General features: G+C 67.5%; 1 protein-coding gene across 3 annotated transcripts; it reads left to right on the top strand.

Annotated features, from left to right (window-relative positions):
• Positions 1 to 541: 541 nt before the first annotated feature.
• On the top strand, positions 542 to 25,994 carry GPSM1 (G protein signaling modulator 1). 3 transcript variants are annotated; one of them, XM_053919342.2, is made up of 14 exons: positions 542 to 738; positions 7,457 to 7,678; positions 8,385 to 8,520; positions 8,749 to 8,891; positions 9,386 to 9,509; positions 9,721 to 9,836; positions 10,479 to 10,634; positions 11,242 to 11,350; positions 12,514 to 12,637; positions 18,004 to 18,074; positions 18,798 to 18,977; positions 22,743 to 22,899; positions 23,285 to 23,493; positions 24,440 to 25,994. In XM_053919342.2, the coding sequence occupies exons 1-14, from the start codon at positions 674 to 676 to the stop codon at positions 24,644 to 24,646; spliced, it is 2,019 nt and encodes a 672-aa protein (XP_053775317.1). In that variant the 5' UTR covers positions 542 to 673; the 3' UTR covers positions 24,647 to 25,994. The 3 variants fall into 3 exon arrangements, with proteins under 3 accessions (XP_053775317.1, XP_053775306.1, XP_024418303.3); XM_053919331.2 differs by lacking the exon at positions 24,440 to 25,994 and adding an exon at positions 23,870 to 24,430; XM_024562535.4 differs by lacking the exon at positions 542 to 738 and adding an exon at positions 3,797 to 5,033.
• Positions 25,995 to 26,512: the final 518 nt, after the last annotated feature.

The following is a 26,512-nucleotide window of genomic DNA, read 5'->3' as shown; positions in this document are numbered from 1 at the left end:
CACACACATCCTTTACCCCTCCATCCACTCCTCCCAGACCTGTGAATTCACTCACATGGGGGACAGAACCCGTGTTTGTGACCAGCACCCCCCCAGCCCCTGTAGGTCTCTCTGAACTAGGCAAATGGGCTCCCCAATGCCGCACCCCACTGCCAGTTTGAACAAGGGTGACTCTTGTGGGGGCTGGACCAGAGGAGGGGGCAGAGGACCACCAAGGCCAGGGCGACTGCCAAACAAAGGCAAGGGGGCCTTCAAGTAACCCCACGTGGTGGGGTGGAAGGAAGGGGGTGGGGAGGCCAGCAGGGCCCAGCAGCAACGTCCCCGCCAGGCCCCGGGGCCCTGGATCCTGCCCTGGAGGGTTGGGTCCGGGAGCGGGGGCTAACCCCAAGCCCGGGACAAGCCCTACAGGGCCCCGCCCCTCCCTCCAGGCCGTCCCCCGCGGGCTTCCTCTCCCTGCCCCTCCCCCAGCGCCTGGAGGGAGGAGGGACCGGTGACATCACGGACAAGGCGGGAGGGGCGGCGCCCCGCGCACATCACTTCCTCGGCGCCTCCGCGGACGGGCCAGGCAGGCGGACAGTGGACGGTGGAGCGCGGACAGCGGACTGGGGACGGGTGGCAGGCGCTGGCCATTGCGATCGAGGAGCGTGCATCCGGCCCTCGGCGACCCCGGCCCATGGCCGGCCCGGCCCCGCCCGCCGCCGACGAGCTGCCCGGCCCGGCCCGGCGCCTCTACTCCAGGTGGGCTGGGCGGACAGCGCGCGCGGGCGGCTAGCAGCGGGGACCGGGCGGCGGGGACCGGGCGGCCCGGGAGGCCGGCTGCCTGGAACAAAGGCGGCGACGGGCGCGCAACGTGGCGGGTACTCGCCCTCACTGCGGGGCGGCGGGGATAGGGGCGCAGGGGTGGGAGCGCAAGAATCGGGGCGCCAGAGGTGTCAGAGGAGGGCGCTGGGAGTGGGGGCCTGGGGGTGTGGGAGTGGGGCCACGAGGGTGGGGTGCTGCGGGGACTGGGGCCTCCCAGGCCGGGGAGAGCTGGGGACCAGCAAAAGCCTGCAGACTAGGGGGTGGGTGGCCGGGATGGGCTGCTGCCTGCCTTACCCCCCACCCCAGTACACAGAAATCAGGTGAGGGACTGGCAGGTGGGCTCCCTGGCACAGGAGATGTGGAGGGGGCTGCCAGGAGCTTCCCTCCCAAGCCTGGTGTCACCTCCAAAGGGCCATGGCCCAGGTACTGGGGGGAGGGGGTGGGCAGCACGGCCAGACCTGGAGACCAGGCTGTGTCGTGGGTGGGGTGGTCTGCACCCCAGCGGCCCACCTGGTGCTGGTGCCCAGTGGACTGCACTGGGGTTGGGGCTGCAGAGCCAGCCTGCCAGGTGGGTGTGTACCCGCATAAAAAGACACCTGCCTTCGGGCAGATTCACGGGTAATGGCAGCGGTTTGGGCTCAGCACCCCACGCTTGTCAGGGATGACAGGGTGGCCCTGCCCAGGGCTGCATGCCTGCTCCGTGACTCAAGGCCTTTCAGGGGTGTTCCACAGGGTGATGCCCTGGGACTGACCCAGGTGGGCACAGGACCCTGCCAACCTGCACAGGTGTCCGCCCTCGTGGGATAGGCATGAGTGCAGGGTGGGGCGGCTATGGGTGGCAGCCCCTAGGGGTAGGCCTGGCTCCCCTGGCCCCAGCTGCTGAGCCTTCAGGGGCCTAGCCAGGCAGCCGGTCAGCAGCAGACTCTGCCGCTCCGCACGTGCAGCACGAGGGCGTGGTGGCTGCTGGAAGGCTTGCTGCCCCTCCTCTCGGAGATCCAGTCCCTGCTGCTGGCCTGAGACACAGCCCCCATTGTGTGGTCTCCAGGACTGAGTGCTGAGCCCCCAGCCTGGCTCCTGGGCCCCACGCGGGTGGAGGGCGAGGGTCTGCGGGTATGTTTGCAGGCAGCTGATGCTGGAGGCCTGCCCTAAAGGGCCCCCTACCACAGCCCCCCACGGGATAGAGAGCGGTGAGGGCAGCAGGTGCCCCAGGGTCATCTGTTCGATGGAGAGGGGCTCTTTGTCCCAGAGAACAACAGGGGTTAATCTGGCTGCCACCGGCTGTGTGTGTGTGTCAGAGACGCACAGAGGGAGGGAGGGCTGGGGGACTTCGAGCAGCTAAGCGTGGGGTACTCATCAGCCTAGCAGTCGCTCCATGGCTTGACATGGGAGCCTGGGGTGGCCCGGCGCCAGAGCCCAGTGGGGACACATACCAGGCAGGACCTTGGCCTTGGAGGGGATGCTGGGAGAGGCCTCGAGCCCAGCCTGGCATCCTTGCAAGCTGAGACCCGTGCTGAGCTGGACTGTGAGCCCGGCAGAGATTTGGGATGTGGAGCCACGAGCTTTCTGCAAGGCCCAGGAGGAGGCCTGTGGGGGTTTAGACCCTGCCGGGTAGCCGTCGCCAGGGGTGGGCAGGGCAGCTCCTGACCAGAGCTGGCTTTTGGAGGCTGGCAGGAAGGGGTGGGAGTCAGGGAGGTGTGGTGGGGGCATCCTTTTCGGGTGGGGCCCTGAGGCAGGAGATGAGGGGCCTGCATTTCAGGGGAAGCCTGGGGGAAGCCCACCATGATGAGGCATCAGAGCGGCAAGACTGGCCACCAGGGAGTCCGTGACCCCTTTATTGGGCCGCGGGAGCTTGGCAGACAGCACCCAGCCTCCAGGCCACCGTGGTCTGGCCCTGGCCAGCGAGGGGTGCACTGGGCAAGCATTGCGTTAGAGCCCGCACAGGTGCACCAGCTGGGGTGGGCAGGCTGGCCTGAGGAGCCGGAGGCATTGGGCTGGGTCCCTTCTGGGAGGTGAAGGACTGCAGGTGAACATTTAAGAGTCTTTTCAGCCAGATGGCAAATCCCAGGTGGGAAGGCTGCTCCCCTCCCAGGGTGTGGGCGGTGAGTCTGGCAGGCAGAGCTGAGACCACAGCCCCAGGGGCCTGAGGGCTCTGGCCAGCCTGGCCCCCGCCCCACGCCCTGAGAGTGGGGCTCTTGGCCACGCTTGGGGTGGACAGGCCTCTGGGAGGCCCAGGCAGCTCCGAGTAGTGTGTGAGCGGCAGTGACAGAAAGGCCGGCTGGGCGGGCCGCGTCACGCAGTGCACGAGGTGCCTTGACGGGGCGGACGCCCTCAGGCCTGCGGAGGTGGTGTGGGGCAGAGCTACAGGGCAGCGGCCTGCCGGGCCAGGCAACATCTCACAGAGCACGGGAGACGGTGGCCTGCAGCACAGGTATGGGGGTGGCCCTGGGCGGTGGAACAGGGGCCTGGGGTTGGTGTGGGCGTGCAGTTTGGGGGTTCAACTGGTCAGCAGGAGCTGGGTGCAGAGGAGGTGATCCGGGCCCTGCCCCCTCAGCTGAGCTGTCCTGGGGGTGGACAGTGGCATTGGACAGTCGCCTCAGGGCGGGGAGGAGCCTAGTGTGGGCGGGTGGCCCAGGACCTGGTCCCCAACCTTGGCATCCGCCACCCAGCCCCTTCCGTGGCTCTCCCCTCCCAACCCCCACCCCCAAAACGGCGCAGGGCCTGCAAGGATCTTGGATCCTCCTCCCCACCCGACTCATCCCTGGGCTCCTGCCTCTCTGTTCAGACCCCAGGCCGGTCTCGGGGGTGGAGCCCCCTGGCTCCCTAAGTCCCTCCTACTGGAGCTGCTCCTTCTTCCCTGTTCTATGGTTCTTAGCTGCACAGCCTTGGAGACCCCCCACACCAGTGCCCACCACTAAGACAAGTGGCCAGGCCGAAGGGGCCGCCCACGAGTGGGGCACAGAGGACCTCCGAGAGGGCCATGGGGTCACCCTGGGGGCTGCTGGGGTGGCCTGGGGAGGGAGGTCCCAGAGAGACCTGACTTCTCACCACCATTCTACCCTGACAGACCTAGACTGGGGACCCAGCGGGCTCTGATCCTCGGTGGCTGGACGTAGGCACCCACCCCCACTCCAGGGGCCCCTCCCGCTGCCCAGGGACAGCCACATCCACTGCCGCCTCCTTGGCCACAGGTGGCTGGAACAGCTGGGAGCTGAAGGGGCCGGGACGCTCCAGGGAAAGAGGCTGGGTGGAGAGGAGTGTCTGTGTCCTGTAAGCCCCCGCCCTCCACCCCGGCCCTGGGCAGCCCCCCAGGCCCCACTCGGAGCTCCTCTCGGGTGGTCAGGGTGGGAAAGCCCACGGCCCCTAGAGGGTTGGGGAGTTACAACAGGATGGCCCGGACCTGTGCTCCGCATCTGCTGGCCCTGCGTCCATCAAGCCCTCGCACTCCGTGTGCCAGGCCAAGCTTCAGGCTGGAGGCGGTTTGGGGGCACAGTCTGGCTGGGGCAGGGCCTCCGGGCAGATGGCGGCGGGCCAGGCATAGACCCGGTCAGGAGGGAATCCCGGCTTTGCTCCAGGTGGGCCCTGGAGGAGGGATGGGCGTCCCCAGCAAGCAGGGCTCTGCCCTGCCGGGCACCCCTCTCCCTTCTCCCCTCACTCCCCGACGTGGGCCTGGGCTCCTTTGTGCTGAGTGGCGGCTGTGGCCCAGAGCTGGCCTCGGGTCAGAGTAGGATAAAGGTTTGTCAGGAAGTTTGTCACTGCCTCTGCACCCTACTGCGTGCCAGCCCCTGCAGGGACATCCTCTGGGCCCCTCCCTGCCCGGCTGGCCCTGTGACGGCGCTGATCCCCGGCTCTGAGCAGCCCTTGATCCTCCTGATCCGCCTCAGGCCCTGGGAGCCCCAAAGGGTCTGCCCGGGGACCTGGGGTCTCCTGCAGCCGGGGCCTTCAGAGCCTTAAGCCAACCACCTTCGGGTGGTGAGAGGCAGGGGAGCCCTGAGTCCAGTGCGACCCCAGGACCAGCAGCCAAGGCAGGGCGAGGGCTGGCTGGCCAGGGGGCAGGCCCAGAGCCCGGCCGTGCAGGCCGCCGCCATGGAAGGCCAGCCTGTGGCCCTGGACTTGGCAGAGAAGGCAGTGTGCAAACTGGTGTATGGCGCCCCCCGCCCCCGCTCTCTGCTGCTGCCCGTGGGCCTGGAGCTGTGGCTGTACGCGCAGAAGATACGCAACCTGCAGAGGACGAGGTGCGGCGGGCGCCTGGGCAGGGCGGGTGGTGGGTGCTGGCCTAGAGCTCAAGGTACAGTTAGAGGTTTTGGAGTAAGTAGAGAAGGCAGGGCTTCCAGCCCCAGATACCCTGCCCAGTGCTCCTCTGGGGGCCCTCCCCACATCTCCGGGGGCCCATGTCAGACCCCCCCATGTCTGCATTTGCAACAGTACCCCGTCAGGGTGCCGCCCACCCCCTTGATCTCAGGGCCCAGGTTCCCAAGCTGAAACATTTGCCCTGAGACAGGTGGGGCTACAGAGGGGCCATCAGATCTGCCAGAGCTGGCCAGGCCTGCTCCTCTCGGGAAGTGCCCACAGTTCAGAGCCCACGTCCCCTCCACAGTCACTGGGGCACAGAGGGCAGTTTGCCCAGCGGCTGGGCAGGGACAGGCAGGCCCTAATGAAGAAGCCCCACGTGTGGCCCCTCAGGGCTTCTCGTGGGCTCCTGTGAGGTGGCATCGGGTGGCCCTTCCCAGAGCACTAGGCAAGGGGCTACGGCACAGCACCACAGGAGGCCCTGGCGTGCGGCGACCCAGGGAGGCCCAATGGTCTGGTGTCCTGGCCTCAAGGCCACGGCCTGACCCCTGACCACACAGGCCCTGCCTGAATCAGGGGTCCCAGGAACCAGGCCCTCTGTTCGCCTCGGGGAGGAGGAGCCCGGCTCCGCAGGACTGGTGTCCCGGTATAGGGGAGTTGCGGCTGGGCAAGGAGCCTTGTGAAGGTGGGGGGCTTCCCCAGCAGAAAGCTGTGAGCCTGTGGGGCACAGGGCGCCAGGTGCAGCCACCAGGGGGCTCAGCAGTCCCACCCGGCCTATGCACAGCCCTGTTACCGGTGCTGGCAGCCCTGGAGGTTGCCTTGTTCCTGATAACGCGGTGGCAGAGTGAACGGGCCTGGGGCCCCACCAAAGGGGCGTTTGGTGGAACCGGCTCTGGCCGAGGCAACAAGGCTTGTTTGTTGAAGAAATGCGGGGGGGTTCCCGATATCTCCCCATCACTGCGCGTGTCTAATGATGCAGAGAAGGGGCCGGTGCCTCGGGGTGCGGCAGGTCGCTGGTGGGCATTTTTAATTACTCCGTAGGGTTTCCACAAGCCCTGAAAATCCCAAAGCCGTGGAGCTGAGGGGAAGACATTGGGGGCCGGCCTGTGACTACATAGAGCACAGCTCCCAGTTTTCCAGGGTGCCCGGCTCCTCCTGCTGCCTGGGTGGTGCCGGCACTGAGGCCCAGCAGCCCTCTTGCCCTCCTCCCTGCCCTCGGGGCATCCTCCAGCTTGGGGTCCCTGTGTCCCCAGAGCATCTGTGTCCCGTGCTGACTGCCCTCCCGCCCCAGGGCAGGCAGGGCAGCGGGTCAGGCCTTGAGCCCGGGACCCACATGACCAGCTGGGGTAGCTCGGAGGAGGCTGAAACCCTGAGGAAAAGTGTCGAGCACCCCCTCCTCCTGGGCCCCCCAAAAGGGAGGCCCAGAACCCCCAGAACTAGGGCTGAGAGGTTGGTCCCTGGGGGTTGGCCCCGGGGCATGCACTTACCTGACAGCTGTGTCCTGAGGGTAGCTGTCCTCAGGGGGCGGGCCCCACTTCAGGGTGCGGCCCTGGACCCAAGGGTGAGGGGCTTCTCTGCTCCAAGGTGGGGGGAGGTACGAGGAACAAGCACAGCCTCCAGCGAGGGTGTTGGGTGGTCACACAGGGCCCTGAGCCCTTGGGGTTGGGCTGGGTTCACAGGGCAGGAACCTGGGGTGGGTTTCTGGGATTTGGGTTCATCCGGGGCATGGTCCCTCCCACAGCAGCACCATGGGGGGGCTGGCACGTGGTGGGAACAGCTGTTTCTCAGGCCCATCATGGCCAGCAGCCAAAGTGCTTCTCAGACTGGGTCAGGGCGCTGGAAGGGGTCAGGGGCTGGCTGACTGTCGGCTGAGCCCCCCATGCCCACTGAGAACTTGAAAGATGTACCCCCCGCCCAGGGTTGGAACCGTGGGGGCGGGCCCGGGACCAGACCCTGTGCCTGTGGCCTCAGTCGGCTCACGGCCCCTCTCTGAGCCTCGGCTGTTCTCCAGGTGGACCAGGGCCGCCCCAGACTGCCGTGCCTCTCGGGAGGGTGGTCTGCTAGCCTCAGGAGGCCCCTCCCCTGGGTGGCTGACAGTTGGGGGTCGGCAGTGTTCGGCGCTCTGCCACGGCAGTCCCTTGACTTCGCCCCAGGTGCTCCTGAGCCCTGGCAGCAAGGAGGTTGAGGCACAGGCAAGCCGCACAGGTGTGCCCGCCCCCAGCACCTGCCTCTGAGCGTTCGTCCGATGACAGCTTTAGTCTGTGTGCGTAGGTGTCACACAGGCCACAACTAGCTGAGGGACCCATGGTCCATAGGGATGGTGCGGAGGAGCCTGGGTGCCCAGGTGTGACCCCCTCTCTCCGCCCAGGATGGAGGCCTCCTGCCTGGAGCTGGCCCTGGAGGGCGAGCGTCTCTGCAAGGCCGGGGACTTCAAGGCAGGCGTGGCCTTCTTCGAGGCTGCCGTGCAGGTGGGCACCGAGGACCTGAAGACGCTGAGTGCCATCTACAGCCAGCTGGGCAACGCCTACTTCTACCTGAAGGAGTACGCCCGGGCGCTGGAGTACCACAAGCATGACCTACTGCTGGCCCGGTGAGCTGTGGGGCAGGGTGGGGGGCCGGGTGGGGGACCGAGCAGGGTCTGGGTGGTGCCCTGCCCGTGGGGGCTGGCGGAGCTCTCAGGGTCCACGGGAACCTGGCACAGGGGCCAGGACCTGGGAAGTGCCGCAGGGATGCTGGGTTTAAGCCGAGACACATGTGAGCGTGCCTGTGATACCGTGTGGGTCTGTGCCCCTGTGTCCGTGGGGCAGTGTGGAGGGGGTAGCCCCCCCCCAACCCGTGCTCCTGGCTGTCCCGGTCTCTGTTCTCCTCCGGCCTCCGAGCCTTTGCCCGTGCTGTTCCATGCCGGGACACCCTTCCCTCTCGGTCCCACCTGCCTCCCACTCCTTCCTCAGGTGGCTGCAGCCACATCTCAGCGGCCTTGGTGGCCAACCCCTCACCAGCCTGTGAGCCCAGTGCGGTGCTGGCAAGCATGCACGCATCAGACATTCACTGCAGGAGCTGTTAAAATGGCAGTTCCCACTGCAAGTGCCCCCCGCCACCCTGGCTCTCCCTACCTCGATCCGGGGACTCCATGAGCCCCAGCAGCTGCAGGCTCTGCAGGGGCCTCCCCTTCCTGGCTCAGTGAAGGGGGACCCTGAACCATGCCCTGGGGTCCTTCCAGGGCCCTACCCACCTCCCCAAGACTCCCTGCCGAGCTCCGATCTCAGCCTGGCCCCTCACCCCTTCCTGCCCTGCAGGACCATCGGTGACCGCATGGGGGAGGCCAAGGCCAGTGGGAACCTGGGCAACACACTCAAGGTCCTGGGCCGCTTCGATGAGGCTGTCGTCTGCTGCCAGCGGCACCTGGACATTGCTCAGGAGCAGGGGGACAAGGTAGGTTGTCAGCCCTCAGGCTGCCTCCCCGCTCGTCCCTGCCTTAGCGAGTGGACCTGGTGATGCCCCCCAAGTTCTTGCCTTTGGAGCCCCAGGAACAGCCTGGATGGTGGGTGCACCCACTCTGCATGCATGCCTTGAGGTGCTGTCCCTACCCAGCAGTCCCAGGCTGGTGGGCTCCTTGGGGTTATGACCTCGGAGGCACCCCAACTTCAGTGCTGCCCACAGATTGGGGAGGCCAGGGCGCTCTACAACATCGGGAACGTGTACCACGCCAAGGGCAAGCAGCTGTCCTGGAACACTGCGCAGGACCCCGGGCACCTGCCACCCGACGTTCGAGAGACGCTGCGCAGGGCCTCCGAGTTCTACGAGTGAGTGGGCGGCGGAGCCGGTCCACACATTCCACAGACACTCCCTGGGCCCCTGCCCGCGGCACAGCGCCCACACCCAGCCCACCACCCCGCCACAGCCCCGAACTGTGGCTGCCAGGCTGGCCCTCCCATCCCACCCCACCCCACCCCCATCCCCATGATCTGCTGGGACCACATCAGCTCATCCACGGCAGAGCAGAGAAGCGGGGAAACTGCTGACCACAGCCCAGTGTGGCTTTTAAAAAGCACGAGGTTGGAAAAGGGGCTGGGACATTGGGCTGAGCCCCTGGGTGTCGGGGAACTCTTCCCACCAGAACAGAGGTTCTACCTGAAAACTTGAGTTGGGGTCAGGGGGAGCCGCTGACCTGAGCCTGGAGCTTGGACAGCCGCAAGCGGCACCAGAGCTAATGGGCATCCTCTCCCTGGAGGGTGGGTCCCTGGGCCCTGCTTCCCTCATACTGGGAGGGCGTGGCTCTGAGGGACTCGGCCCCCAGGAGGAACCTGTCCCTGGTGAAGGAGCTGGGCGACCGGGCAGCCCAGGGCAGGGCCTACGGCAACCTGGGCAACACCCACTACCTGCTGGGGAGCTTCGTGGAGGCCACGACCTTCCACAAGGAGGTGAGTGGACAGACAGTGGGGTGGGCAGCGGCAGGATGGCCCAGACATCCACCCCGGGCTTTGTCTGGGCTTGGTCCTGGGGCTCCCAGGGCGGCTCCCTCTGGGCACACAGACCTGGGGCCGGCCACCCTGGGCAGGGAGGCAGCGCCTGCCATCTGCCCTGGGCCCCGGGGCTGCTGTGTGACCTCTGGCTGTGGATTTGTGTCCTCAGCGCCTGGCCATCGCTAAAGAATTTGGGGACAAGGCAGCTGAGCGGAGGGCCTACAGCAACCTGGGGAACGCCCACGTCTTCCTGGGGCGCTTCGACGTGGCTGCCGAGTATTACAAGTAAGCAGCACACCCCCGCCAACCGCCAAGGAAAGGTGGGCCCTGAGGTGGGGTGTGAGTCTGACCTCCCGGGATCCCCAGGGGCCAGGTGGGTGTCCCCAGCCACCCCAGAAAGGCAGACTGACAAAGCCAGATACACAGCCAGCCTTGGCTGAGGGCCTCCTGGTGCAGGTTACTGGGGGGACCCCAGAGGAGGCATAGCCACGCCCATGTAGACTCGGGAGGGTTAAGGCCCTCGCTGGCTCCTGGGGTCCCTGCCTCGGGCCAGGATGCTCACTGGGCCGCCTGCCTCCCGGCCTGCGGAGCAGAGCGGTGGCACCAGGCAGAGACCGGCTCACGTGCACCAGATCCTATGCCGAACCCTGATGCCTCATCAGGACCCAGAGCCAGGCGTTGCGGTCCCGGGCGCCCCGTGGACAGGCGGAGGCTCAGGAGGGTGAGGTGACTGGCCAGTGTGGGCAGAGCCTGGTGGTGCCTCATCGTCTGCCCCCAGCTGTTGGGCGCTTCAGCTGTTGGAAGGAGGGGATGCAGCCAGGCGCCACAGACACCCCGGGGGGATCCTGGGGCTGGAGACCTCCAGGTGGGGCTGCTTCCCCCATTGTGCACTGTGCACCCCTGGACTGGAGCCGCCCTCCTCCGCAGGAAGACGCTGCAGCTGTCCCGGCAGCTCAAGGACGCGGCGGTGGAGGCGCAGGCCTGCTACAGCCTGGGCAACACGTACACGCTGTTGCAGGACCACGAGCGCGCCGCCGAGTACCACCTGCGGCACCTGCTCATCGCCCAGGAGCTGGCCGACAGGTGCGGGCGCTTGGGTGCAGGGCGGGCAGACCCTGACCCCCACTCCCACCACATGGGCCCCTGGTAGTCCCTGCAGGCTGAATCACAAGCTGGTGATAGTGGCCGAGGCCAGGGTTGGAGGCCCTGCTCTGCCACCAACCTCCAAGTGACCCTGAGCATGGTGGCCCTGCCTGGGCCCAGCCTCCATTGGTGGGCCACGCCACCCACTGCGTGGGACTGGGGGGGATCGGTGGATGCTGGGATGGCTACTCGCAGTGACCCCTGGCACAAGCTGGTCTGGGGGTTGCATCCCAGCCACCGGTTCATCGATGCTGTAAGCCCCCCACCCCGCACCTATGTGAAATGAAAACATCAGTCTCCGGACAGACAGGCAAACCGAGGGTTTCTGAACACGCGGCCATGCACACGGGCCTGAGGGGGCCACTCAATTGCAGGACGTCCCTCCCCAGCCCACCTGCGAGGCCGCCCCCCCACTTCCTCTGTCTTTTCCACTCCTGTCACGCTGGGCCTGACCACCTTGAGGCTGGGGGCTGGGCTTGGCTGGGCTGGTGGGCAGGCTGGTAGGTCTGGGCGTGCAGATGTGGACTAAAGTTTCCCTCCCTGGCAGAGTGGGCGAGGCCCGGGCCTGCTGGAGTCTGGGGAACGCCTACGTGTCCATGGGGAGCCCGGCGCAGGCCCTGACCTTCGCCAGGAAGCACCTGGAGATCTCCCAGGAGGTGAGTCCAGCCTGCCCGCCTCGGCCCCCAGCCCCTGCCCCGGCTGGTGTTGCAGGCCCCCAGCGCTGCCCAGCCCACTCCGGACTGGCCAGGTGCCTCGTGTGCTCTGGGCTCCTCCTGGTCTGTCCTTGTGTTCCCTCCAGTCTCTTGCTGCACGTTGTCCGGGGGTGAGGGAGCGGGGGCCTCTGTCCTGCCCCTGCAGTGTTGGTGCCCTGCCGGCAGCCCGCAACCAGGTCCTTCTGTCCCCAGCGGAACTGGCCAGGCTGGGCCGCAGGGATAGGTTCTCCCTGCAGGCTCTTCCCCTAGAAGTCTCCCCGCCCCCCGCCACAGTAGCCAGACACCTTCCTGGGGAAGGTGGGCAGGGTCTCTAAGGGCCTGTCCTCCCAGGACCCTCCAGCTGTGGTCAGGGCGGCCCGTGGTTGGGAACCGCGGGGCTGTGCGGTGACGTCTGGGTCCCTGGCTCCTGGCCTCACCTTTCCTGACCTCCCACTCTTCCTGATCCTTGACCCACCCTCCCCACCCCCAAGAAACAGTGCCCACAGCAGGGCCAGGTCATCTCCCTCCAGCACAACCCCAGTACCTGCCGGGACCCACCACAGCCCCATATCCATGGGTGGGCAAGGGCCACAGGTCCCCAGGTAGAGGTGGGAGGGGCAGGAGAACCCGGGTCGGGGGAGGGCCGGGCCTGGACAGCCCGCTCTGGGGGTTCGACAGGGCAGCCCCTTGTCAGTCTGAGCACAGGCAGGGGTGTGGCAGGGCCCCTGGGGCTCCACGCAGAAGTCCCGCTGGCCCGCCCATTCTCTGGCCTGCTCCCTGGCGGAGCACCGAGGGCCGGAGCCCTGAGCCTCTCCTCTGAGCTGGGAACCATTGAGGGGTAGGGGCTCGGGGGGGAGGAGCCGTGAGCCTGGCAGGCACCTGAGGGGTGGACCCCAGAGAGGTGGCAGCCTGACCAGAGCGTGAAGGTGCCCAAGAGGCTTCCCTGGCTGCTCGAGGCCCCAAGCCTTCCAGGGGTGTGAGGGGGTGGTCTGGGTGCGTGAGGCCACTCCCACCCAGAGACAGACCCCCAGACTCACCTCTGGGCGCAGTGAGGCCTGGTTCCCTAGGAGAGCCACAGAGGGCCTCCCAGCCTGCCTGCCCACTGACCTGCCCCTGCTTGGCCGCAGATTGGGGACCGAAACGGGGAGCTTACGGCTCGCATGAACGTGGCGCAGCTGCAGCTGGCGCTGGGCCGGCTGACCAGCCCAGCGGCCACGGAGAAGCCAGACCTGGCCGGCTACGAAGCCCAAGGTGAGTTCCGGGGCTGGGGATAGGGAGTCGATTCCCCGAAGGCTCCGACCAAGGTGGGCATGCTGGGCCTCAGGGGGCAGGCGTGTGCCAGGAGAGCTGCCTGGGGTGAGGGGGCCGCTCTGCAGCCTGTAGGTGCAGGTTCCACGGCGGGGACCTCTGCCCAAACGGGAATTTCTGACGGAGCCCCCCAGGAGGTGCAGAGCCCCGGTACTGGGGGTGTCGGCATTGGACCCCTTCTGCGCCCCGCTCCGGCGCTCACGGTGGGGGTGAGGCATGACAGGCTGTCCAGGTGCTGGGGCGCAGATGGTGGGCTCCATCTCTCCTAACCCCCAGGGCAGGGCAGGGGTCAGGGAGATTGCAGAGGTGGGATAGAATTGGGCACTCTGGGGGCGGGGACAGCGTGGGGGAAAGGGTAGCCCACCCAGGGGCATTCAGGCCCCTGCTTCAGAGTCTCTGGGGCAGCAAGGGCCTGGGGTCACCCTGGGCCCCCAGGTTGACGGCCCAGTGCCACCACAGCAGGCAGGAAGAGGAGGACAGGGCCCTCACTGCTGCACCCCCACCGAGACTGAGGACCCCTCCAGGCTGGGGCTGGGCCTGGGGGACCAGAGTGAGCAGGGGCTGCTGGGAGGAGGGGCTGCTGAGTCAGCCAGAGGGGCCCCAGGAGGATGCATCAGGCGCTCTCACATCAAAGTGATGCGGGTACTCAGGCCCACGTCACTTTATGGGCTTACCACTCCCAGGCTGCCAGTCGCCCCGCACAGGTCGGCGATGCGCGTGCAAGGACACAATGTTCCCTGCCAAGCAAACAGGTTGATGAAGTCAGGTGTGTGCGGGGCAGGCTCAGGACAGGGAGGTGGCTGCCCCCTCCCCGCCCACACGGTTCCTGAATGTTCAGGGAGTCTGGGTCCAGCCTCCTGATGACCGTGTGCGCAGCGGTGCCCACTCTGGCCTGGCCTCCAAAGCCCCTAGCCTGCTGAGAGCCAGGCCAGGGGAGTCCGTGCCCTCTGGTGGTGGGTCCCTGGGGTTTCTGACGATGGCCTGTCACCTCCCCACTCAGACTGCTGAGGGCTGAAGGGAGGGGAGCAAAGGCTTCTGGGACCCTCAGCTTGCCCGTTTTGAGGGTGCTGTGGTTGAAGGGGACAGGATGGGATGTGGCCCCCAGGGAGCAGCAGGCCAGGGTTTTCCGAGAGTGGGCAGCTCTGCGCAGAGACTCGAGCTCTTGGAGGCCACCCTCTGGGAGCCCTGGCAGCAGACGGGGACAGAGCTGGGCAGCAGTCTGGAAAGGCTCCCGGGGAGGTGCGGCCCAGCCCCCATCTGTTCTCCCGAGGAGAGGAAAGGGAGGCCGCGGGAGGTGAACAGCCGGGCTGTGCGGGAACAAGGGAGCCTCTGTCCTCCCCACGGCCGCTTCTCTGCTCTGCCCAAGCCTGGACCCTCCCTGGCCGGGGCCCCCAGGAGCCGCCCCAGCAGGCGCTGAGGACGGGCCATCCTCCTGGGAGGGAGGTGACCAGGCCGTCTGCCCACACTGGAGGAGGCGGGTCTGGGGGCCGGCAGCCCTGGGGGCTCCGGCTCTGGGATGCAGCTGCTGGAGGCAGGGGGCACCCTGAGTCCGGGCGGCCCTGGAGGAGACCCCCACTCAGGTGAGGCTGGCACAGGCAGGGCCTCCTGCAGGGGCGGTATCATCCACTCCCTCAGTCAGTCACTCGGTGCGTACCGAGCCAGGGGAGCGGGCTGGCCCAGTTTCCAAAAGCCAAGAGCTTGTCTTCTGGAAACTGTCCCTTGGTGGTGGGGGGATAGGACAGTTGCATATACGGAGCCTGTCAGTTTGAGGGGTGGGTGGAAGGGGAAGGGGAGCCCCTGGGAGGGGTGTGAACCCAGCCCTGTGAAGGGGCAACTCCAGGGAGGAAGGAAGCCCTGGGCTGGAGCCAGGAGGATGCAGAGGAATTCAGGAGGGAGAGGGCAGCAGGCCCCAAGGCCTGTGGTGGGCGTGGCTGTGTGGTGGGCGTGGTGGTGCCTGGCCAGCTGGGGACCAGGCCCCCGGCTTTTCTTCCCTGTCTTGATAAAGACGAGGGTGCGTCCTGCGGCTGAAGGACCCAGAGCCGGCTGAGTTGACCTCACAGCTCTCTGGCCCCAGCCCAGCACAGAGGCCCCCTAAGCGAGTCTGGGAGGGTGCGGGCACCTCCCTGTCACTGCTCTCTGGGCCCAGGACAGTCCCAGGTGTTCTGGGCGCCCCACCCATGCCCTTCCCAGCGGGAGCCCTGGTGGACGGGGGCCCAGAGACACCCCCCTGGCATGGTAGCTCAGTAAGCAGAAGGAGCCAGCCTAGAGCCCTCTCCATCAGCTGTCACCCTGCCTGTGCCGGCGGCCCTGGGCTATCCTGTGGCCCACAGGGCTCTCAGTGCTCTGTGGCCCCTTCATCCACTGGTCCCTGCCCAGGCTGTCCCCTGGACACTGTGTTCAGCCCCCCTGAGGGGCCGGGGTGTGCGTGGCGTAAAGTCCGAGGGGCAGGTTGTGCTTGGGCTCTGGCGCTGTCTTTGCCGTGTCCTAGCCAGCTAAGCGTCTTGACCCAGCTGTGCCTCTGTGCCCCCATCTGGGGAGTGGGCCCATTGGTCCTCCTGCCAACAGCACCTGTCAGGGACTGGGGCACAGCTCTTGCCCCTGAGGAGAGCTAAAGATTCGGACACCCCAGGGCTGGCCTGCGCGCTCAGCGGCCTGTGGCCCACTCCTGTGCCAGGCCGGGGCTGTTCGGCAGCGGGGCCCATGTCTTCGCGTCTGCCCTTCTCCAGCCGCCCTCGCTCAGCTCTCTGGGGCTAGCCCAACTCTGTGTAACACCTGTCCCTTGGGGCTCTGTGACCCTGGCCAGGTGGGTGCCATCCCTAAACCCCAGGGTCCGCGGTTTGGGGAGGGCAGCCAGAGGGGACAGCGCACGGGAAACCACACACTGGCCCTGCACGTAGGTGCTCAGCAGACACTGGCTACCTGACCACATCCTGGCTGAGCGCCAACGACTTGCCAGGCTCCGTGGGAGCACTGGGGGCACAGCAGCGGCCAGACAGGCAGAGACAGCAGTAGAGCCCGTGTCCCCAGGGCTTTGGAGGGAAGAAATACAGGGGCAGGTGGGGGGGCAGGTGGGGAGCGGTGGAGTGGACTTTGAGGAGGCCACTGTCTCGGTCAGCTCGGGCGGCGCAACAAACACCGCAGGCGAGGTGGCTGGGACGACAGCTTTCCCCTTGCAGGCTGGAGGCTGGGGCCCGAGCTCAGGCCCAGCATGTGGGGGTCTGGGGCGGGCTCACCTCCGGCCTTGTAGGCACGGTGCGCAGGATGTGGGAGAAGACAGCGAGCGAGCTCTCTCGTCCCTTCCCCTAAGGGTGCTAATCCCAGCAGCAGGCCCCACCCTGTGCCCTTGGCCAGCCCTAACCTCCGGTCAAGGCCCCACCTCTAACACGGTTGCATTGGGGGTTGGGCATCCACCTGTGACACACACACATTCAGTCCGGAACAGGGATGTCTGAGCAAGGACTTGAAGGAGGGGAGGGAGCAAGCCGTGACCTTCAGTGGGGGAGCAGCCGGGCAGAGGCCCCAGGCAGGGGCGAGCGGGCTGGTTTGAGCTGGGGGGCCGTGTCTGGAGGGAGTCCAGGGAGGAGAGGGTGGGGAAGGGGTGGAGGGCGGCAGGGCCAGCTCAGGGCGGGCCTTTTAGGCCCCTGTGTGGCCCCGAGGGGTGATGGAGGAAGGAGGTCGGCCCCAGGCCCTGAGGGCATCTCTGGCCCTCCAGGGAGAAGGGGCTCTAGGGGCAAAGCCAGGCAGACAGGCCCCAGGGAGGTGGGATGGGGTCCAGCTGGGACAGGGCATCAGGATGTTTGGTGGAGGCAGAAACACTTACCGGGGTGCTTGTCAGACACAGGCTGGGTGGGGTGGTGCTGAGGGAAGTTTGCAGACCTCACCCTCACAGTGGGAGGGGTGGGAAGCCAGCCTGCAGTGCCCAGGCTGAATGCCCCCAGTCAGCCAAGGGCGCGGGCGCTAGAGGCAGCAGCCGAGGGGGACCTGGGCCCTCTGCAGACAGAGGGTGCATTTAGCTGGGCCCAGAGGGCCTGCCGCCTGCGCTGGCCATGAAGGGACCCGCCCCAGAGCCAGACGCTGCACGTCAGGGGCCTCTCAGCCTCTGCCGAGGCCAGGGACGAGGAGGACTGGGCAGGGCAGGGGCAGCCCTGTGGGCCCCTAGCAGACAAGGTAGGGAAGCGGAGTCGGGCCCCCAGGGTGTCGGGGCAACAGAGCGAGGCCCAGCCAGGCCCTGGCAAGCGACGGAGTGGGTCTCGCTGGCCTCAGTGAGCAGAGGCCTGCACAGGACTTGGCCCCGGCCCCCTGGCCTGGCGCTGAGACACCCCGGCCCTGCTGCCCAGCGTGGCGCGTGGCGGAGGGACCGGCAGTGCCACCCAGTGCTGTGGGGCTCAGGGAAGAGGGATCGTGTCTTCCTAACGGGCTGGGAGGAGCAGAGGACCCTGATCCCCTCTCTGTCCCCCTCTCCGCCCCATGTGCTTCAGCCTCACAACACGGGGTCAGGCTTTTCCGTCTGGGACAGGGCCCCACTCTAGGGCAGTTAGGGGTGGGAAGGGCAGCCCACAGCCGAGTCAGACACACAGGAACTGGCCAGCTGCGTCCAGTGAGGCCGCTGCAGCGACCCTCCCCCGGCTCCCAGGACAGCAGCTCCCACAGAGCACAACAGTCCCTCCCAGGCATCCCTGTCCCAGCTTCCAGAGGACAGCGGGACAGGGCTGGCTTCCGTAGAACCTGGGGGCCAGGACAGGAAGAGGGCCCAGCGGCCCCATCATCCCCTCTGGCTAGTTCCGCACTGCCCCACTCCCAGGAATCCCTGGACGCTCATCTTGGGCTGGTCTGAGTGACCCACCCCCAGAGCCGGGGACTGTGTTCTGGGCAGTGGGCGTGGCCGAGGGCCGGGGTCAGCGCCACGCCGAGGGCTCCCCATGGGCTGTGGCACGTGAGCCCAGCCACACATGAGGGGTGGTCTCTGGGTTCGGCCTCCACGCCGTCCACCGCGGGCGCCCACAGTGCAGCTGAGCGTCACGGCTGGAGCCGGGTGTGGCACTGGGGCGACCCAAGTGGGCGGGAAGAGAGCTGGGTCCAGGACTGGTGAACTGGACTGAAGCCAGGCTCCGCCCAGGCCCTGCAGGTGCTCCGGGGTGGGAGCACAGAGGTCACCTACACTCCGAGTTGGCCTCCATGTGGGGCAGGGAGTGCAGGCTCATCGGCCCCGGGCTGTGGGATGCGGGGCCATGAGCCTGGCTTCCCCATGGCCGTGCCAGCTGCCCCGGGGCCAGGGGTCAGCGATGGCTGACTGAGCCGCTCCCTCCCAGGGGCCAGGCCCAAGAGGACGCAGAGGCTGAGCGCGGAGACCTGGGACCTGCTGAGGCTTCCCCCGGAGCGGGTGAGCGGGGTGTGGGCGTTTGGCTGGGGACTCAAGGGCGTCGGCAGAGTGGCAGGGCACGGGCAACGGGCTAATGAGGCCACTGCAGTGTTTGCTGAGCTGCTGCCACTGCTGCCCACGTCACGTCCCTGCTGTGGGGGACAGATGTGCCATCTGTCCCTGCGGGTCCCCTGAGAGGCCCCACAAAGCCCGGTAGTAGCAGCGCCTGCTGCCTCCCGCTCCCCTCAGGGTGCTGGCCAGCTCCCTCCCGTGGGGAAGCAAAGCGGTTACCAGCAGAGCTGCCTGCACGTGCAAACCCCAAAGAGATCTGGGCTTGGCGGGTGGGGCCCCGGATCCCCTGCATGCCAGCCAGGTGGTGCCGTGTGGCCCTGGGGGAGTGGCCTAACCGCTGAGCCTCTGGTGACTGCAGTGTAGCCTGGCCGTGGTTGCAGACCTCCACGGGGGGCCTGCTGGGAGACGAGGCTCAGGGTCACCCACCGTCATGTGTTGCTTAGTGGTCGACATTTAAGGGGTCAAACGCCCAGCCCAAACTCCTCCAGGGCCCTGCTCTGCCTCTCCCTGCCTGCCCCCTACCCCGGGCCCTTGCTGGTCTCTCTTCTCTCCCCCTCCTTGGGCCAGAGCATCATTGCATGTCTGTGAAATGGGGGTGACAACATCCACCCAGCACCCCCTTAGGGTTCTGGGATTGCTGGTGGCCCCACCCATGCCTGGCCTTCTCCCCAGGAGCAGAATGGGGACAGCCACCACTCTGGGGACTGGCGGGGACCCAGCAGGGACCTGCTCCCCCTCCCCATGAGGAGCAGGAAGTACCAGGAAGGGCCAGACGCCACTGAGAGGAGGCCCCGAGAGGGCGGCCACTCCCCACTGGACAGCGCGGACGTCCGGGTGCAGGTACCTCGCACGGTAGGCCACTTCTCTTTGGGCGCCAACTGGGAACCCGGTGGGGCCCCCACTGCCAGCCTGGAGCTGCTGCAGGGTTGGGGGTCACGGCCCTGGCTGTCCCTAGGACCTGGTGGGCACCGGGCCGGCTGGCAGCGCAGGGACAATGTTTAATTGTCTGCCGCCCCGGCCTCAGAGAGCCCAGAGCTCAGGGCGACAGAGAGCCCAGCGAGGGTCTGTAGGGCTGGGGGGGCACGCAGGGAGACAGACAGGGAGAGGACGGAGGGACAGGGCCCGGCCTCTCGCAGCCTGTCCTACTGTACCCAGGAGCCCCACCAGGCTCTCGTGAATGGGTCAGGGTTCAGAGGTCAGCCTGGAACCCCCAGAACACCTGGTCCAGGCCTCCGGGATTCAGTCTAAAAACAGTTCCCTCCAAGGGCTTAGTCAGCACCTTCTCAGCCTGTGGCAGGTGTGGGTGCCCGATCCTTCCACCGGATGGATGTTCCCCGCCCTCTCCCCTCCCCAGCCCAGGGGCGGGGATGTCTGTGCCGACCCCATTCAACCCCAGGGCTGCCCAGTCCACCAAGTGGAGGGAGATGAGGAGGGGATCCCTGCACCAGGGAGGGGTGCCAGTTGCCCTGGTGGGTGGGGCGGTGTTGGCTGTGGCCGGGTGTGGGGCAGGGCCTCCCCTCGGCTGTGGGGTCTGAGCGGCCTCCAGAGCTGCCTCAGAACAGGCTGTGGGGGGCAGGACTGGGCCGGCTGGGGCCAGGGGAGGCCCCCCACACCAGGGCACTAGGGAGCCACAAGGGGCTGAGCTCCCCACCCACCAGACCCCTGACCCAGTGCCCTGGACAGGAGGCAGCCTCTGAGGGCTGGGCCTGGGCGGCTGGCTGGGGCCTCTCCTTTCCCAGGGCTCTGAGCTCACTGTGGAAGGAACAGGGCGATGGTGCTCACCTCTCCTGCAGGGCTTGCAGCCCCCCGCCCGGGACACTTCCTGTGGTCAACCCTGCTGATCGGCCCCTGCATCGTGGTTGTGGTCAGCCCAGGGCTGGCCGGGCTGTGAGCAAGGACAGGGCTCTTCCCTGCAGGCCCAGGCTGCACGGGCCTCCAGAGCAGGGGAAGGACACGATGGCGGGCAGCTTGAGGCCAGGGAGGGCCCTGGGGCCTGGGCCTGGGGGTAGCAGAGGCCAGAGGCCTGCTGTGTGGGAAGGTGGCCGGGTGGAGGGGGGCCGAGTCCCAGAACGGGAAAGGCCCTGCCCACCCAGCTCCTCACAGGGCCACCGCAGCCCTGGCTCAGGGGCCAGCTGACAAAAGTGCCCGCTCCTCCTGGGCTGGCTCAGCTTGAGAAGGAAGCCGGGGTCTGAGGGGGGCATTCTCCCCACGGTCCCCATCCCCCTAGCCTTTATGGTATGACCGCCACTGGCCGAGAGCCAGAGCGCTCTGTGCTCAGGGAAATCCATCTCCCAGTGTGTACCGAGCACGCCTGTGGTTGCGAGTGTGTGAGTGACGGAGCTTCAGCGCTGGTGGGCGGGGACGGGGTGGGGCCCTCGCAGGGCCCTCCCCCCACCCCCAGGGCCTATTTAAGCATCCAGCTAGCAGGGCTGGTGGGGCTGGCAGCGGCGAGGTGGCACTGGGCGCCAGGGGCAGGGTAGTGGTGCGGGCACCCTGGCGTCCTTCCCAGGCTCCTGTGGCCGAGCACCCCAACCGGCACCTGGTGGATCAGCAAACTGCAGACTCGGCGTGAGTTGGAGCCCGACAGGTGGGGCCTGTGTGAAGCTGGGCTCAGACAGCACCCTCCCCCTGGGGGGCCACGCAGTGGGTGGGCAGTCACCTCAGGGACCAGGGTCAGGGACCAAGCGGTCAGCCCAGAGCGTGTCCTGCTCTGCCCCGGCAGCCCCTCCACTGCCTTTGCCCCTGCCCTCGGTCCTGGGCAGCACCTGCCCCGAGGGGCTGGCTCAGCAGGCCAGGGAAGGGCAGCCCAGGGGTGGAGAAATGAGACCAGAATTCTAGCAGGAGGGACTGGAGTGAGACCTCAGGAGGGGCTTGGAGACCCCCGGGCTGGACAGAGCCTGGTTTGGGGGCAAAGGAGAGGTTGGAATATGGGGGTAGCCCCCATGTCTCACGCTGAGAACCCAGGCACTGCCCTGAGCGAGGGCATGGGGCCTCCAAACTGTCCGGACCCTCTGGTCTCAGGTCCACAAGGAAAGCGTCAGCCCCTCACAGGTGGCCCCAGGCTCCGGAGGGTGGGGGCTGCCGGGCCCACGCCTCAGGCCATATGTGGGCACTGGCAGCCTGAGGCCGTGGGATGGAGTGACAGCCCCAGGGAGACTGGAGGAGGGTCAGGGTCACAGCTGTCCTGGGAGGGTCCTGGCTTCCTTCACCTGGCCCACAGTCTGCCTCGGGGACCCTGCATGGGGTGGTGCTGTGCTCGCCACTACTGGCTGAGCCAACGTCCCCCCAGCCACTCGGCCCCAAACAGCCTGGGAGCAGAGCCTACGACCTACTGGGGGCAGGGGGGCACCGGGCAGCCCCAGTCTGTGCCTGCTCCTCCCGAGGAGCCCTCACACCTGCTGTCCCTCCCCTCCCCTCCTCTCCGGGCTCTGTGGGGTTGGGGGCCCGCAGGAGAGCAGAGCCCTGAGGGGGTTCTGGAACTGCCCCCAGCCTTGGCTCTGGGCCTGCCCTAGGGGGTGGAGACCAGAGGAGGAGGACCTGTTGGGGTCTCCATCCTCCAGGCTGCGGCCCCCCAGCCTCCCTGCCTCGGGAGCCCAGCCCTGACCTGCCCCGGGCTATGGTTATGCTCCGGGAAGTCTGCTCCTTGCCCCTCCGTGCTCCTGGGATGCCCTGCCGGCTCTCCCCACCTCAGTCTCCTCCTTTGTGGGGCGGCTGGTGGTGGGAGTCCCCTATTTTGGGCACCCAGTGGGTGACGCCGTCACTGCTCTGAGTGGGCCCTGAGGAGGCTACCTGCTGGCCAAGAGGTGGACAGGTGGGACTGGGTGGGGCCCTGGCTTCCAAGGGGCGGTGATGGGGCACTGATTGACAGCTGGGGTGTCTGTCATCTGTCAGTCTGTCTGCCCTTGGGACCAGGTCTGGTGAGGTGACCCCGACAGAGCACCCTCTCAGCCACCCCCATGCGGGTGTGTACACTGGGGCCCAGATGGGGGTGGTCTTGCCCAAGGCCACCCTGCCAGTTGGGACTAAGCCAGGCCCAGTGACCAGGTCTCTTGTTTCTCACCTCCCCCTTCCCATCCCTCCAGAACTGTGGCCTCCACGGGCCACCCTGCCCAGGTGTCCTCACCCCAACAGTGGGGTATGACTGGGCCCAGCTGGGTCACTCTAGGGCCACCCCTCCCCGGCACCCAAGCCGCACTGACAGTGTCTCCCGGGGCCGGTGAGGTCCAGCTGCAAACCCACTGCCCTCAGCCATGTCCACGTTAGCGCTTGCTCTCGAGGGTCCTGGCCCCCACACATCCTGTGTCCTCTGGGTCTGTCCACTGGTCCAGGACCCTGTAAACATGTTGCCCGAACCCCTGCTTAGGGTGGGAGAGGAGATGGTGACTGCTGACCTGGGGTGGGGGTGGGCAGCCCAGGGGAGGGGCAGGGTCACCACTGGGAGGAGGGGGGAGGGGCCAGCTGCAGAGTGGGTTTGGGGGCACCAGTAGGTGACGATGAGGCTCTTGACCTTGGCCCAGGCCGAGCAGCCCCCTCAGTGGTGCTCGGGGGTGTGTGAGGGGCTGGGGACTGGAGCAGAGCCACCTTTGTGGCCAGTGCTGACTGCCCCCAACCCCCCAGAGCATCCCTCGGGCCCCATCTTCCGACGAGGAGTGCTTCTTCGACCTGCTGAGCAAGTTCCAGAGCAGCCGCATGGACGACCAGCGCTGTCCCCTGGAGGAGGGCCAGCCTGGGGCCGACGAAGCCACGGCTGCCCCCACCCTGGAGGAGAGGGTTGGTGAGTGCCCCCGAGCCCCCAACCTTGAGAGGCACAGGGCCGGCTCCGCGCCCTCCATCCACCGCTGTGTCCCAGAGCTCCTGAGGGGTGGTGCACACCTGCTGCAAAGTACCCCTTGTCACTGGGGGCTCCCTCCCCCGCCTCGCCCGAAGCTGCATCCCGGGGAACCTGTCACCCTCCACCCACTGGAACACAGGGTGTCAGGGGCATCACTGTCTGCGGCTGAGGAGGCAGGGAAGGCGCTCTGCCACCTCCCGGGAGCCCCCAGAGGTGGGGGTGGGAGCCCACCTGCCCCACCCCAGGCCCGACCCTCAGAGGGCCCCTGCGTCAGCCCAGCTGGTCCCCCGCCCCGAGGGAAACCTTGGCTCACCCGCTGCCCCCACAGCCCGGCCCTCGCTGACAGCCTCCCCCCAGACGGAGGAGCTCTTCGACCTCATCGCCAGCTCCCAGAGCCGACGGCTGGATGACCAGCGGGCCAGCGTGGGTGGCCTCCCCGGACTGCGCATCACCCACAACAACCTGGGGCACCTGCGCGGTGACGGGGACCCCCAGGAACCAGGGGACGAGTTTTTCAACATGCTCATCAAGTGCCAGGTAGGCCTGCAGCCACGAAGGCAGGGGGCCCTGGGCCCTCCGTCTCCGGCTGGGTCTGGCAGATGCCCTGTAGGGGGAGGAATGACAGGCTGGCTCAGCACGTGTCACCGAGGGCGGGAGGGTGGGCAGACCCTCCTGCCAAGGCCACCCCAGCTTGACTATTCATACAAAGGTGAGGGGTTGCCAGGTCCCCAAGGCCGTGGTCGCAGGGATCCCTCCAGCCCTGCACTCTGGATGGTGAAAACCAGGGGCCAGGCAGCACCCTGGTGTGGTGGGGGTTGCCCGGGACAGCACGCAGGCGGGGCGGGAGGGGGTGCGCAGCAGGCCTGCCATGTGCAAGCCGGGCATTGTGCAGACCTGCTGCCCATCCCCACAGAGGACAGGAAGGCGCAGCCCTCGGCGGGCCCGAGGAGCCCCCAAACCGGCCCCGACCAAGAACCCCCAAGCCCCCCGTCCACATGCACGCAGGCTCCTGGCCCATCTGTTCCAGACCCTGTGGAGAAGCCCACACACCTCCTCGGCCCCTCCAGCCCACCAGCATCGGCCCCAACCCCGAAGGAGTCCCCAAAGGACTCCCGAGACCTCAGGCCCTGGGAGCTGCAGCCTCTCGCCCTGTCCCAAGGGCTCCTGACCACACTGCTGTCAGGGTGGTCTTGGAGGCCGCCCCAGCAGCTTCGCCTGCCCGATGGCGCGCCCCACATGCAGCCGCTGTTGTCTGACCCGCTCTTCTGGGTGGACTGTTCTGGGGTCAGGGCCCCCAGAGTTGCCCCAGAACTGGCTCCCAGGCGGATCCAGGGAGGCCCGAGGTGGCCGGACGCCCTCATAACCTGGCACTGTCCCTGGACGACAGCCCCTGCCTCGGGGTTGTCTGCAGGGCCCTGGTGCTGGGGTGGCCCTCCAAGGCCTGGAGGGCGAGGCTGCTGACCCACATGTCCGTGTCTGCCAGTCCTCCAGGATCGATGACCAGCGCTGCCCGCCACCCGACGGGCTGCCCCGCGGCCCCACCATGCCTGACGAGGACTTCTTCAGCCTCATCCAGAGGGTGCAGGCGAAGCGGATGGATGAGCAGCGGGTGGACCTCGCCGGGAGCCCCGAGCAGGAGGCGGGCGGGCCGCCCGAGCAGAGGCCACAGTGCCAGCCCGGCACCGGCTAAGGCCTCGCACCTACCGCCAGGCCCGCCCTGCCCCACTCCTAGGTGCCCAGGGGAGTGGCTGGAATCATCTGGGATCCCCACGGCCAAGGCCATGGCCAAGGGCAGGCTCTGAGCCCCCCGCCCTTCCCAGTGAGCCGGACGCTGGGCACACTGCCCCCACAGCGTCCCCCTCCCCGTGGTAGCGGGCTGGGCCAGGGTTGGCGTGTGGGGAAAGGCACTCTCTGTCCTGGGCCGGCCCCGTGTGACGTGGTACGTAGCTCCCTGCAGGCCTGCCCGCCCGGCACTGCCCCCACCTCTGCCTGTGCTCCACCCCCCGCCCCAGGCCTTCAGCTTGGGGGCCCGACTGCGACTATGGGTGCTGTCCAGACTTCCTGCACCTTCTGCCCACCCCCACCGCTCGGTCCTGTCCGGCCAAATGTGAAGACCCTGCTGCCCCCCACACCCCCAGAGGTTCTCTGCAGACTCTATCTGGGGCCACCAGTGACACTGTGGCTCTGTCCTCCCACAGCTGTTGCCAGGAAGGCTAGGCGCAGACATGCTCACTCCAGTCCCAGCCCCTCACCTCCCTCAGAGGGCCCCTCCCTCCCCCACTTCCGTCCTACCCAGGCCGGAAGAGAGGGAACAGGAAGGCCACCCAGACTGCCTGAAGTAGAGGCAGGCTCCCAGGGTCCCTGGCCCCACACAGTCCTGAGCAGGCAGGGGCCCCGAGGGGAAGAAGGGGGAAGCAGGATATCCCTCGGCTCCCAGCTCTGAGGCCCAGCAACGACAGGGCTGGTGCCAGGGTGGTGATGGCCTGCAGGCTCCACACCGCGGCCATGGGCAGTGTGGGGTCAGTAGAGCTGGGCTGGCTTGCCTCCGCGCTGGGCACCCTAGAGAGGACCCAGCCCTCCCTGCTACCAGCTAGGGCTATGACATCCCTGCTTCTCCCATATGTGGGGTGGGTCTGGTCCCTGAACACCCAAGTTGGCCACGGGACCGGGCAGCAGAGAGGCCTTCTGGGGACAGTGGCCAGCGGCTCTTGGCCACTTGCAGCGCCCCTCTTGCCCCCAGTCCAGGCCGAGCCTTGGCTCCACAGCCCCCAGGGCACCTTCTCCTCCTCCTGTGGGCAGCAGCTGGCTGGACCTGCTCTGAGCACACAGCCTGGAGCTCTGGGTGAGGGGCCCCCCGAGGGCGAGGCTGGCAGGTGTGAGGCCAGGCCCCAGGGCACAGGCTTCCACTCTGCCACCCCGAGTGCTTGAACGTACGTGTGTATTTATTGCCCTCACGTGTTTGCCGCGTTGTGCGTGGGTCTGACCCGACCCGAGAGGCACAGTTGCTGTTCTGGGAAAAATAAAGTCTGCCGCGCGAGCGCTGTCGTCTTGGGGTCTGGCCGGGGCAGCGGGCTGGCCGTGGGGTGGGGCAGGGCTCAGGAGTGCTTCCTGACCCTGCGCGGCCTGCTCCAGGCCCACTGCTGCTCAGCAGCCTGCACCCTAGGAGCGGCTGTCACTGTCCTAGCTAGCGACTCATGCACTGGGATGTGCTTGCCCTTCCAGTCCCGTCTGCACCAGGACAAGGGAGGTCCTGGGGGTGTGTGAGGTCACATCCCCCAGACCCTGTGGGCTGGCGACCCCGATGGGACAGCCGGGGAAGAGGCAGCTGAGAAAGCAGCTGGGGGGCAATGCTCTACAAATACACATACCCCATAAGGCACTGTCCCTCTGTTCCCTGCATACCCCCATGACCCCCGGGGGGCGGGGGAGCCCCAGAGAGGGGAGGGAAGCAGGCAGGAGTGCAGGGAGCACAGGAGCCCACGTGGAGTCATCGCCCCTCCTGAGATGAAGAAGGGGCCCCGGGGCGCTTTCACCAGCACCTGCCACCCTGACCCAG

Source organism: Desmodus rotundus, chromosome 1 (assembly GCF_022682495.2).
Source record: "Desmodus rotundus isolate HL8 chromosome 1, HLdesRot8A.1, whole genome shotgun sequence".
In the NCBI taxonomy this organism is placed as follows: Eukaryota; Metazoa; Chordata; class Mammalia; order Chiroptera; family Phyllostomidae; genus Desmodus; species Desmodus rotundus.
Note: the sequence above shows the minus strand (reverse complement) of the source record. Positions and strands in the feature narration are given on the sequence as shown.